The sequence below is a fragment of the Anoplophora glabripennis genome, unplaced genomic scaffold (genome assembly GCF_000390285.2).
Source record: "Anoplophora glabripennis isolate ALB-LARVAE unplaced genomic scaffold, Agla_2.0 scaffold139, whole genome shotgun sequence".
Lineage (NCBI taxonomy): Eukaryota > Metazoa > Arthropoda > Insecta > Coleoptera > Cerambycidae > Anoplophora > Anoplophora glabripennis.
Window position 1 is genome coordinate 927,148 of NW_019417300.1, and position 12,543 is coordinate 939,690.

The 12,543-nt window shown below is 33.1% G+C and overlaps 1 protein-coding gene across 1 annotated transcript; it reads left to right on the forward strand.

Annotated features, from left to right (window-relative positions):
• The first annotated feature begins 272 nt into the window (after positions 1-272).
• LOC108906351 (beta-1,3-galactosyltransferase 5-like) lies at positions 273-5,449 on the forward strand. Its single transcript, XM_018709585.1, has 2 exons — positions 273-605; positions 4,054-5,449. Exon 2 carries the CDS (start codon positions 4,077-4,079, stop codon positions 5,118-5,120), a length of 1,044 nt encoding a protein of 347 aa, XP_018565101.1. The 5' UTR covers positions 273-605; positions 4,054-4,076; the 3' UTR covers positions 5,121-5,449.
• Positions 5,450-12,543: the final 7,094 nt, after the last annotated feature.

The window sequence follows — 12,543 nt, forward strand, 5'->3', positions numbered from 1 at the left end:
GTTTTGGTGTGGAAAAAGTGGGTTTTTGAACGGTTCGTCGGCGAAAAAACCAGAATGAAATTTGTAGGCAATTTTATGTACTTTCATTTTCAATAGGGTGGTATTTACGAAAAGTTTATAGTGTTCAAGTTTTCCAGATAAAAATACAAGTTGACTTGTTGCCAACAGTTACCATTTAGTCCAACAACTGAAGCCAAGTCCACTTGGAACAGTAATTCTTTTTTTATTTTATATCACCGAATATTAATAGTATGAACGTACCGTTTCGGTATTAGTCAAGTGTGGGTAAAATTGCAATATTCGAATGTTATTTTTAGTGCTTTATTACCATGGTGCATAATTACAATATGGGTAATCACTAATTGGGGAAATACGGTGAAAGTAGACGAAATGCTGCAGACGGAATGAAAGGATGCGAGGCGTTTTCTGCTTTGCAATGCACGAAACAAAATGCTGCAGGATTTGTAATATTAGTTCAAAATGGCATGTGATCAGTGATCAGTTACAGCTACAGGAGGCAACATGGAACAACTACTGTGAGAATACTATGTGTCATTTCTTCTCGATTCTAGCGGTTCTCGATATATTCACATTTCTATATTAAGGTTAATATTTACATTTTTTTTTTATTTTTGCGTGTGCCATATAAAGTTTATTTAAAGACGATATAATTACTTTAAAGAATGGGAATGAGGTTTAGATAAGATGTGATGCGTCGCTTATCAGTTAGTGTATATTGACTGTAGAATGAATGTCAAACAAATACAGAGCCTTCAAAAATGATTTCAAACCACGTGACCGTCGAGCTTAGGCAACCAACATTGCATTATTGACTAGTACTGTCAACCAAGAATCCTTAAATCTTTGCGTTATTAATATTAATGATCCATTGACAGTGACCAACGACAAACCGTTGAGTCTATGCTCGAGATAATGCGATTGCCGAATGGTTGAATAAAATGTCGTGAGAAATTACACCAATCTCCAGCTGATAAAACAGAACGTTGGTTTTAAGGTAACCTTAATCTTATTACTTTAGCAAGTGTTAACTTCACCATAATTTAGTTGCTAACCCGAAGGAAATAAAATTACTGTTCCAGACAAAATTACTGATTACGTGGCTTATAATCATTTATGAAGGCCCCGTTTGTTCTCAGTTGCTTTAGAAAACAATATTATTTCCACTTAAACAATTAAGTCTCGATATTGACGTTGAAGTTACATCAAATAAATTCAATGAAGTTAAACAATGTTTTTCGAAAAATATCTAACCTGTACGGGAAGCATACACTAAGAAAAATTGGACTTATTTTCACCCAGTTTCACTCAATAATGTATCAATTTCTGTCCACACTCGATTAAGTGAAATTTTCCTCTATTAGTATGAGTACAACTAAAATTTTTTGAATGAAACTATCACTATTAGTTCAAATATTATTAAAAAATTATCAAAATGCCCAATACTGTCTGAAAATGTACTCAATAATTTCACTCGATGGATTCACTTCGTAGCTTTTTGTTTCCACTCGGACCGATTTATTTACAGTGTACAAAAATCTTGTTTTTTCGCACATCAATAAAGTTTTTTGACAATGGAACTTCTTAAAACATGGATCAGGGCAATCCTATTTGATTTTCGTTGTCATCCAGACACAATGGAACATACGTACCGTCATTTGCCTTTTCTTTTTATTGTCTATAACATTCTCTGCAGGGAATTGTTTTCATAACTATTTTAGGGAAATGAAGTTGTTCTGTACTAGTTTTTTTCTTATTCGGTGTTTTATTTGGTGCATCTTGTTTCGCTGATTTTATTTCTCGCCTCCAGGTATGTTAGTTTTTTTGTATTGCCAGCTTTGACATGAAAAATGAAAAAAGACTTTCATATATCATCGTACAGATTTTCTGGGAGTCACGTAGTATGAAATATATTTTGATTATATTATAGAATAATCTGCGGCTTTTTCTTCTCTTCTCCATGATTATTCGTTATTCTGGTCATATATGGTTTATGTTTTGTGGATATTGCGAAAACATCTCTCTTGTCTTTCCATTTCAGAATCAAGATATTTCCACATCTTTGCCAAATATATTGTCCTCGTTTCAACTTCGCTCTGGTATCTTTGGTAGGCAGATTTTTTCTAGTCCTCAGTGTCCCAACTACGTGAGTCTTTTTCTCCAACAAATACACGCATAATCGAATACTAGTGTAGAAGTTATCAACAAAAAGTGTGCGACCTTTTCCTATGTAATCTTCCATAAGTTTACTGATTACTGCATGTGCATGGCCAACTGAATTGTCTACTGTACCTTTTCCACAATATATCATTATAGTCAATGCGAAACCATCTGGGGTGCATACTTCATAGAATTTTATGCTATATTTTGCCGCTTTGTTTGGAATATATTGACGGAAGGAGAGTCTTCCCCGCCAAAGCAGAAGAGCTTCATCAAGCGACAAATTTTGGGATGGATCGTAGATCGGTTTTATGTTGCCAAGTAAATACTGAAGTACCTTATCAGTTTTATGTAATCTGTGGGTTTGATTATCGCTGAAACCACAAAAGTATATACATTTCATAAGTAGTTCGAATCAATTCCTACTCATTTTTTGGCCAAATTTTGGATGATAATAAATTGGATTCTGGTGACAATAAGATTTGATACTGGGCATATGAACGTTCCCCATCAAAAGGCATTAAGCCAGAAAACATTTCATTTCAACTATACTTATTAGTATCTTCAAATTTGCGCAAAAAAGATTTTCTACGTCTGCATTCTCGCTTCAATTTATTGGCCCTATTCATTTGTCCAACTCACAATTTTATGGATCAAATCTTCATCAAATATTCGTAGAAACATATTAAAATTCGGCAGCTGATGGAATATCCTTTTGCAATGTAGTTATTCCAGTAAAAGGATAAATGAAAGGGTCAATTTCAGTATCAGTCCAATCACTATATCATTGTCGTCGTCTGAATTTTTGTTCCTATCATTTTCATCTTCCTCATCTGGGCCTTTATCAGCTACCTCCTCCTCACTTGAAGAGCCCGAGGGCTCATATTTGCTACCCGAATCCTGATAAGGTTCACAGTCAGATGCGTCACGATCATTCTCTCCCATATTCATATCATCCGTATCCATAACTTTGCCAGAATCATCCTGTTCGTCGTCTGCTTCCATAATTAGCTGCACCAGCTTTTTATCAGATAAGGGCCTGTTCCTGTCCATTTTTAAATATATTTATTTATCCTTGGAATGATATACTAAAAATTCTTGTACTTCATTTAGAAATATTTACCACAAAAGAAGGGTTCGAATTGACTTAGATTACACAAAAATAATGCAAGTGTTTTGAAATCTCCCAAAAATAGGTATTGATTATATTGTTACATATTTAGTAATCAATAGAAAATGGTAAATAGCAACGTAGGTACTTAAGTATCTTCTTATTTGATTTCTCAATTATCTAAAGACCAGTAAATTTTACGAATACTTCACAAGAATATTTTATTGCCACAAATTGATTTACTACTCCCCTAATAACCACGCCACTAGATGTATTTTGGAATAAGTTATCCATGAAAAAATAGTCCCTACTGAAAAATGTCATCCCCCAAATTTTATCACTGAATCTTTTATGCCAGTGATGTTACAGGAAAAATAAAATAAATATTTATTTTTTATAGGACAAAAGTTGATTATTTTCATCGGTAGAATATGCCATTAAAGTTTGGCAAAACTTATCATTAGCACCCTGTATAAGGACATTGATGTTTTAATTTTTTTTTCTTCAATATAAAAATTAATGTTGTTTAGTTGGTTTATTGTATTTATTTACTTACCACATTAAAAATAGTGCGTGTAACTTTGCTTGCCGCATTGTTCTAGGTAAATTATAATTATTAACATTAGCAGGTTATTTATAAATGTGATAAAGCATTATTTGCCTAACCGTATCATTTTAATAATCTAATCTTTTTTAAAAGTTTTTTATAGACCTGGTACCATTAGATTTTTTATTGTGGTTAATTCAACTGCTTTTATTTGCAGAGTGACTTGGAAAGAGGTCCAATATGCCTGAAAAAAGACTTTGGTCGAAGGTTGTTTTCATTTGGGCTGGAATTTCCTCGTGCGTGGTGTTTTGGAAGATAGCTCAATGTCATCGTGCTTCACCAGGAGTGTTTCCGGTAAACGACGTTTACACTTCGAATACCCAGAACTGTAGTAGATTTTCATACCCAATCGATCAACTTCCTGCGACAGACTACAATCGACTTATTAACATAGATTTTATTTTTTCTATACTTAATTTAGTTTGTAATGAATCCAAACCTTTACTGGTAATATTAGTCCATTCCTCGCCGGAAAACTTCGCTAAAAGGAAAACGATTAGAGAGACGTGGGGAAAAAACGAGGAAGATGTCAAAATCTTGTTTATGCTTGGGTCCGTTAATTCAAGTGACCTACAGAAAACTTTAGAGGATGAAAATAGATCGCATAACGACTTCATTCAGGGCAACTTTTTAGACACGTACCGAAATATTACTTACAAACATGTGATGGTTTTTAAGTACGTTATTTATCATTGCCCACAGGCCAAATATATCCTTAAGACAGACGATGACGTATTTGTTAACATACCAACGATGAAAAGATTTCTCACAGTGGATCTGTCACCTTATGGTGCTAATAAAGTATTGTTTTGTGTGCCAGTAATGAATGCGAGAGTTAAAAGGTCTTATCGCTCAAAATGGAGAATTCCATTTTCCGAATATCCAAGTGGGAATTACCCAACCTACTGTTCGGGTTGGACCATCCTCTATTCCCCAGATGTAATATTTGCTTTATATAAAGGGGCGCAAAATGCAGATTATTTTTGGATAGATGATGTTTACATAACGGGGAGGTTAATCGAAAAAGTCCAGTTAACTCACGTAGATATTGAACGTCTCGTGATACCTCCAAAAGAGTTAGGTTATATTGTTAAGGATTATTCTTACAATGTATCTAAGCCATTTCTATTTGGAGGAGCTGATCTAAAAGAAAAAGAAATTAGAGCCCTATGGAAGTTTGTTTCTACACATCCTGCGCCCAGATCTATATTCAAGAAACTTTAGTAAATAGTTTTTTCTATCAGATGAATGTCGTATGAATTTGACAAAAATTATCACGGAAATTCACAAGCTGTAATAAATTGCAACAAATAAGAACAACTGGAAATTCTGCCAAATTTTGTTGCCTTGATATTTGAAGAAATTACATTATTACCTACAGTATAAGTACCTGATTGTGAGAATTTCAGACTTTTTGTGTTTACCTGACGTAAGACGAAGGAGGAATTAGTAAAAATTAAGTAAAGTAAAGTTTTACAAAAATGTTATGTTATGTAAAGTTATGTTTATGCTTTATATTTGTAATTAAAAATAAACGAAAGTATATTCCTTTATATCTTGAAATTTCCGGAAAATGTGTAGCAGTTTTTGATTCAAAGTAGTCATAGTGGTAATTGAATTGAATTTAGTGAAGAAAAGCCTAAAAGAGCTTGAATATTTAATGACTAACCCAATGCCCTTTATTAAAGTGTGGAGTAAAAAGGGTTCAGCCTTAAAGTTACTATCATGGTCAAAGAAATTACTTATTACATGATTAGAGTTTCATATTATTGTTTTTTCATATATGACTTAATTTAATATCAGTCATATCAGTTAGAACTGGATTTGAATAATTGTATACTATACGCAATTAAGCAATATAAGTTTAAAACACACACAATGCACATGTGTATAGTGGGTTGCCGGGTTGCGGCAGTATTAATTTTGCTTTTTATTAGTAAATGGTGTATTAAATAACACAGGACCACAAAATAATGGGTGGAGGGTTCCTTGAACCAGGCCAAGTGGATTATATGTGTTTTTGGGTCGCTGAAACCGAATCCGAAACCTGTTTTGCCCCGTCACGTCAGCGTTTTTTTCTAACCTCAAAAAACAGCTTGAAACTATGAAACCCAACAATATCAACCCTTAAACCATATAACCCTATACTTTCATAACTCAATCGATATTGAGATCGATAACCTATAACTCTAAAACCCATAACCTGAAAAACTATAACCTCAAAACTCATAAATCTTAAATCCCAATAAACTGTAAACACAAAATGAGCAAAAATAAAAACAAAAAACTTACAAGCTAAACTCAAACCTCAATCTCGGAGAGTTTTAACTTCATAATTCTACACCTCCATTACTTCATAACCTCATAATCCATAAACTCCATAACCTCATAATCCATAAACTCCATAACCCTGAAGTATAACATAAGAAAATTGCATGTCACAATATATAGGGTTATGAAGTTTTGGGGCTAATTAATTTAAAACATGTACATACCTACAAAATCAAATTATGTTTTATCGACATAATATCCTGTTATTCATTTTTGTAGAAAGTGACAAGTACTAGACGTACGTTCTTAACGATTTGCGAATCTTAATGCACTGTGGGAGAAGTTACAGATGTCTTATAGCCATTTCTATAAAATATTCATTGAATATTAAATCTTAATAACAGGAAGAATTCAGTTTTGTGACACATTTCTTTTTATTACATATTGTACTAATAGTGAATTAATGTTGAGTATTAAACAAGAATTATAAAGAAAATCGATGATTTTTAAGATAGCACTTATCACAACTTATCCGAAAAAATTTGGAAAAATGGAGTCAAAATCCTTGATGTAAGTTGTAGAACTTAGATCGTTTTAATTTATGGTGAAGCAAGACAACATTTGTGTTATTGTCAAGCATTTGTGTTATAGTGAAGCAAGACAACGTTTGTGTTAGTTCATAGAAACTGGGAAAATAAATTTTATTAATTAATAATAACAATAACAGCAAAAACAGTTGAATTTGCTGGTATAAAATACTATAGTAGGATCGTATACGATGCAAAGTAGAGCAAAAAATTGTCGGCCTTTTATCATAGGAAAATCGTGTCATCATTTTTAGGAGGCGTAAGATAAATCTTTTCAAATTTAAAATGAAATTCAATGTAAAATCTGAAATACCGCTGCATACGCACTGTGTTCTGGTAGTAGCTGTAGTCGCCCAGGTGCATCGAGTGTACGAACTGGTCGGTTATACGTCAAATACTAACCTGGCGAGCTTGATCGTAGAGCAGGGAACAATAAACAGTGGCGCGTACAGAGGTGAAATGTAGTACATATGTGGAATTTAAATAACGAATTGGATTTATAATAAATTACATTTAAAACAAATAGTTTATGAGAATAAAGGGATTTTTGTAGGAACAGGGTTCCAGACGTGAACTGATCTCTTCATCGCACCCCATTACGATTCTTTTTTTTATAAGGAGAACGAAGTTTCAAAGCAAAAACCTTGTATAACAGATATACTATAAATATTTACAGAATGAAAACAAAATATAAATCCTATGATATGATTCTATCAAATGAAAACACTAACAACAATTCTCTACCAATCTCAACAAAATAAGTTATTTTTCTATCGAACAAGAAATGTTAACAAATTATAAAAAATATACAGGGTGTAACGTAAAGGTTGGGAATAAATTAAACGGTGGATTCTTTAGTATAAAAAATAAATTTTTGTCATATGAAGTTATGCTCTACGGGTTTTCTTTTTCAAGCTACAGGGCGCTAAAAAATTTCAAAAGATTTAGTTTTTCTCCAATAACTTTCGAACATTAGAAGATAATGGAATGAAATTTTATCCATAGCTTAATTTGATAATCGCCTAGTAACAGGAAAAATATTGGCTTTGTAAGTTACTCAGTGGCGTGCGTACGTATTACACCGTAAGGTTTTTCGAAGAAAATTGTGGTACGCCACTGGTAAAAACATTTTTTTAATATTTTTGTGTAATCTACATTTTATTTTAAACAAAATTACCCTCTTGTGTTTTATTCCTAGCTCTTGTCATTTTTCCGTAAATAAAACTTTTGCAAATACCATTTTTCCCGCTGCTAACATAGGAAAATGAAAATAACAAAAACATTATGATGTATGCTTTGACTCAGCTACCGAAAATGGTCAAACACGCATTAAAAAAGACTTGTTTGTTTTGAAAATGATATTAAAATATCACATTATTTTAACAATAATAAAAAAAACACTAGTGACTTGGAATTTAAAGAATTCATTGAGTAGGTAATAAGAAGTAATGAACAAGATTACAAAAGGTGCTGAAAATATTGCCCCCCCAACTTACAATACATTTTTCAATGCATTTTCTCATAAATTCTCTTACTCGTCCAAAAATACCAGGCATATCTCGAATTTGCTGACAGCCAATTTCAACTCTTTGACGAAGAATCTGTACATCAGAAATGGGAACGGAATAAACTATGTTTTTTAAGTGCCCCCTACACATAATAGTCTAATGGATTAAGTCCGGGAGAACGAGCAGGCCACGCTTTTGGCCCTCCACGACCTATCTATTTATTGGGGAACGTTTCATTGAGGGCGCCGTCATGCATAAACCACATGTTCTGGCGTGTTTCAATTGGAACTTCTTCTAATAAAGGTTGTAATCTGTTTGAAGGAAATCCAGATACGATAAACCGCCTAGTCTGTTTGGTAGTACTATGGGGCCAATAAAAAAAATCGCCAATTATTCCGGCCCAAATATTAATTGAAAATCGTTGCTGGTGCCGGGATTGTATTATTCCATGCGGATTTTCATCAGCCCACATATGACTATTGTGGAAATTAATTATACCATCCCTTGTAAATCCAGCTTCGTCGGTAAATAAAATGGATGGGTGGAATAACAAGTTCCGATTGCACTTATTTAAAAACCAGGTACAAAATCTAAGACGTGGTGCATAATCTTCGACAGAAAGCGCCTGAACTCTTTGCAGATTATCATGCAGGATTCGTTGGACAGTCATATGACTTACTCTCTCCATTCTTCCAATTCTTCTAGTACCTACTTGATTTACGATTCACCTCGATCATCTGAAGGATGTGGTACTTCAAGTTGTACTGTCCTTACATTTCGAGATCTTCCGCCGGAGGTGCAAGGTTTTAACGAGCCGGTTTCACGTAAGCGCACATGAATTCTCGAAAAAGTCTTCCTATTTGGAATACACCGAGCTGGAAAACGTTCAACATAAAGACGCACAGCTAACATAGTATTCCCCTTGGCAAGGCTGTAAATAAAATGCATATCTGCTAATTCTGGAAATGAGTATTCCATTTCTAACAGATCTAAACCAAAGTACAACCGCTTAAGGAAAGCTAGATGTCATGACTGACAATGATGTTTTGTCTGAAAACATCTGAAAACAAATTTTGGTGGCTTGGTCAAAGCATACTTATAATGTTTTTATTTTCATTTTCCTATGTTAGCAATAGGAAAAAATGGTATTTACAAAACGTTTATTTACGGAAAAGTGACAAGAGCTAGGAATAAAACGCAAGAGGGTAATTTTGTTTAAAATAAAATGTAGATTACACAAAAATATTAAAAAAATGTTTTTACCAGTGGCGTACCACAATTTTCTTCGAAAAACCTTACGGTATAATACGTACGCACGCCACTGAGTAACTTACAAAGCCAATCTTTTTCCTGTTACTAGGGGATTATCAAATTAAGCTATGGATAAAATTTCATTCCATTATCTTCTAATGTTCGAAAGTTATTGGAGAAAAACTAAATTTTTTGAAATTTTTTAGCGCCCTGTAGCTTGGAAAAGAAAACCCGTAGAGCATAACTTCATATGACAAAATTTTATTTTTTAAACTAAAGAATCCACCGTTTAATTTATTCCCAACCTTTACGTTACACCCTGTATAAGTGTTATAAAATTTTTATTTATTTCTTTCCTTGGGAAAAAAATTCTTTCAGTTTTTTGTCCGTTCATGCTGCATGCTTTGCCTTGCACAAGGTCAGGTTTTATAGTGACCAGTTTCCAGTGCTGTGCAGAAGTGTATTTTACTGCCTTTTTAGATTTTTTTTACAAAATTGTATTTGTAAGAGTACCCCGTACATTCAAAATTTTTTCTCGGATAAGTTCTGAATCACCCTGTATATCTATAGCTAGCGACAAACAGATACGTGATACTCGACATAACAACTCGAGGAACTTCAAATATCAATAATGTCATTTCTCAACTAAAATAATGGTGTCCACCTAACGCTTCGTTGACGTCATCTTCGTTGTTTTAAATGGAACACCCTGTATATTATTGCAATTTTGGATTCTACGTCAATTTTCAGCTGAACTTTCATAAAGGTTTCCTATTCTTAAAGTTAACCGTTTTTGATATATTTAATTTTTTTCAAAAAAAAAAAATTAAAAAAGCACTACTTAAATCAAAAAGATGTGTATTTTACAATTATAAAGATAGAGCGATAAAATTTATAGGGGACATAACTAAAACTCAAAGCTTTCCTGCCATAACTTCAAAATGATTTAATTTCACACAGGGTGGTAGAAATTTAATGTTGAATTTAAGCAAATTTAAACCATCTTAACTTATTTTTTTTAAATGGAACACTGTATGTTTTTGCGCAACTTGATGAACAATTCTGTTCTCTTTCGAATGGTATAATATGCCTTCTAGTTTTTAAGGTATTTACAGTTTTTCGTGCAGTCAACGGATAACGCATAATTTCTTGCGTGGATGGCTGTGAAATTTTTAGTGAAAATAGTGAATTCAAATGCTGGCATTCTAAATTTATTATTTATTCATGGAGAGTGTCACAAGATAATAAATACAACTTCCAGAGTATCTAATGAGAGATGCACTCATTGACTGCCAATCAGTAGGGATAAAGAAAAGTGATAATAAATCTGAAGAAAGTTTCGTAAATATATAAATAGATATCGAAAATATGGATATAGCATATTCGAATTTAATCATTTATTTCTAATTATTTCTTAGATAGTAATGTTATTATTCCTATTTTACGCTATAGATCAGATTTTTCTCTTAGTAGCATAAAACTAAAAAACCAATATAATATTAAGAGATCGACTTGATGCAAAACCGTCGTGAGTTTAAACTCATCTAATGCCCATTATCTTTACCAAACGAATGTGAAGAGGCAAGTTAAAGATAAACTACAATTGAATTATTGGAACAAATATACGCTAAGTGCTAAAATCTTCGATGTTTAGACATGTTGCGTGTCTCACGCTAGATCACAGTTTTAGTCCAATACACGCGAGGAATACACCAAAACATAACTTTTTCTATTATTCTTCGTTTAAAGATTTATTTACTAATTGTTATATATTTTTATATTTCCAGTGTTGCAAAATAAAAAAAAGAAAAATTGTCGTTCTTTATAATTCATATCCAATGCTTGCTAGGGATATTTCATTCTAATTTCTTTTTATTGCCTTAAGCTTTAAATCAATCAATATTTCTGAATAAGAAGTATTTTCAGAAAACACAATAACTCATAAATCCCATTTCTATTTATGGATAATTTTCACCGAATGGGTTCTAATTTTGTTGAAAAATTGCTCGTAATCGGTGTTTGCAATTAGTGAGTACCGGTTAAATATTTATGAGTAGGTACTTATATCTGTTTATTTTGCTTTCAATTTAGAAATTAAATATTCCTGCGTCGAGATATTTTTGGCCGATTGGCATGCTTCATAAATTAAATTAGGTTCCATTTTAATAACATATTAAGTGTTTATGGAGGTACACTTATGTAGATGTTTAGAATCGATTTCTCGAACGAGTATGATGAGCAGGAAAAAAATAGATTCAAGTAAATCTGAATTTTAGCTGTTGAAGATCTAAACAGCTATTACATAGATTTTCGCGAATATGAAGAGTAATTTGTCTAATGAATATTCATTACCAATTTTTGTATATTAGGTTTCTATATAGATATATGAAGTCGTAGAGTTTTTGCCAAGTGCTGTGGAAAGAAACAGAAGTCGCTTGTAGAGTCCGAAATAACTCAGAATACAATCCGATACATATCTCACCACATGGAGCCTGTCTCGGCAAATATACAGACAGCTCCGGCTAAAAATCGAAATTTTCATGCATCTTTCGAATCCAACCGTCGCACATCAGTCGTGTACCCGGAAATCCAAACGCTCCCAGTGTGGCTACAAAGCCACATCATACTATTCAATAGAGCTCGATACTGCTGACAACACTACCGACGACAACGCGCGGGGTGTGCAAGAAAAACACCGATGTTTCGAATCCAAGGCAAGAACATAGCCTTGAAAAACTCACAGCACAATCTGGCAGTAAAGCACATGTCTCACCGCACGAAGCTTGTCGGACAGAACAGTAGTTAGAGTCGCCCGGAAATCGAAATTTTCACGATGATGAAAAATTATTATTACTATAACAATAGTTATTATTTGTGTCGTTTTGTTTATTCATTTGGCAGTTAGCGTTAAGGTGCTAAATAAAAAATGCATTTATTTATACAACTGAAGAGTATGCAGATATTATCTTTGTATAACGGGAACGCCAGACAAGCAGCCCGAGAATACCAATGAGGATACCCAAATAGACA

Bases quoted from the DNA above. Each gene is read 5' to 3' on its own strand.
- LOC108906351 (XM_018709585.1), top strand. From the start codon at position 4,077: ATGCCTGAAAAAAGACTTTGGTCGAAGGTTGTTTTCATTTGGGCTGGA.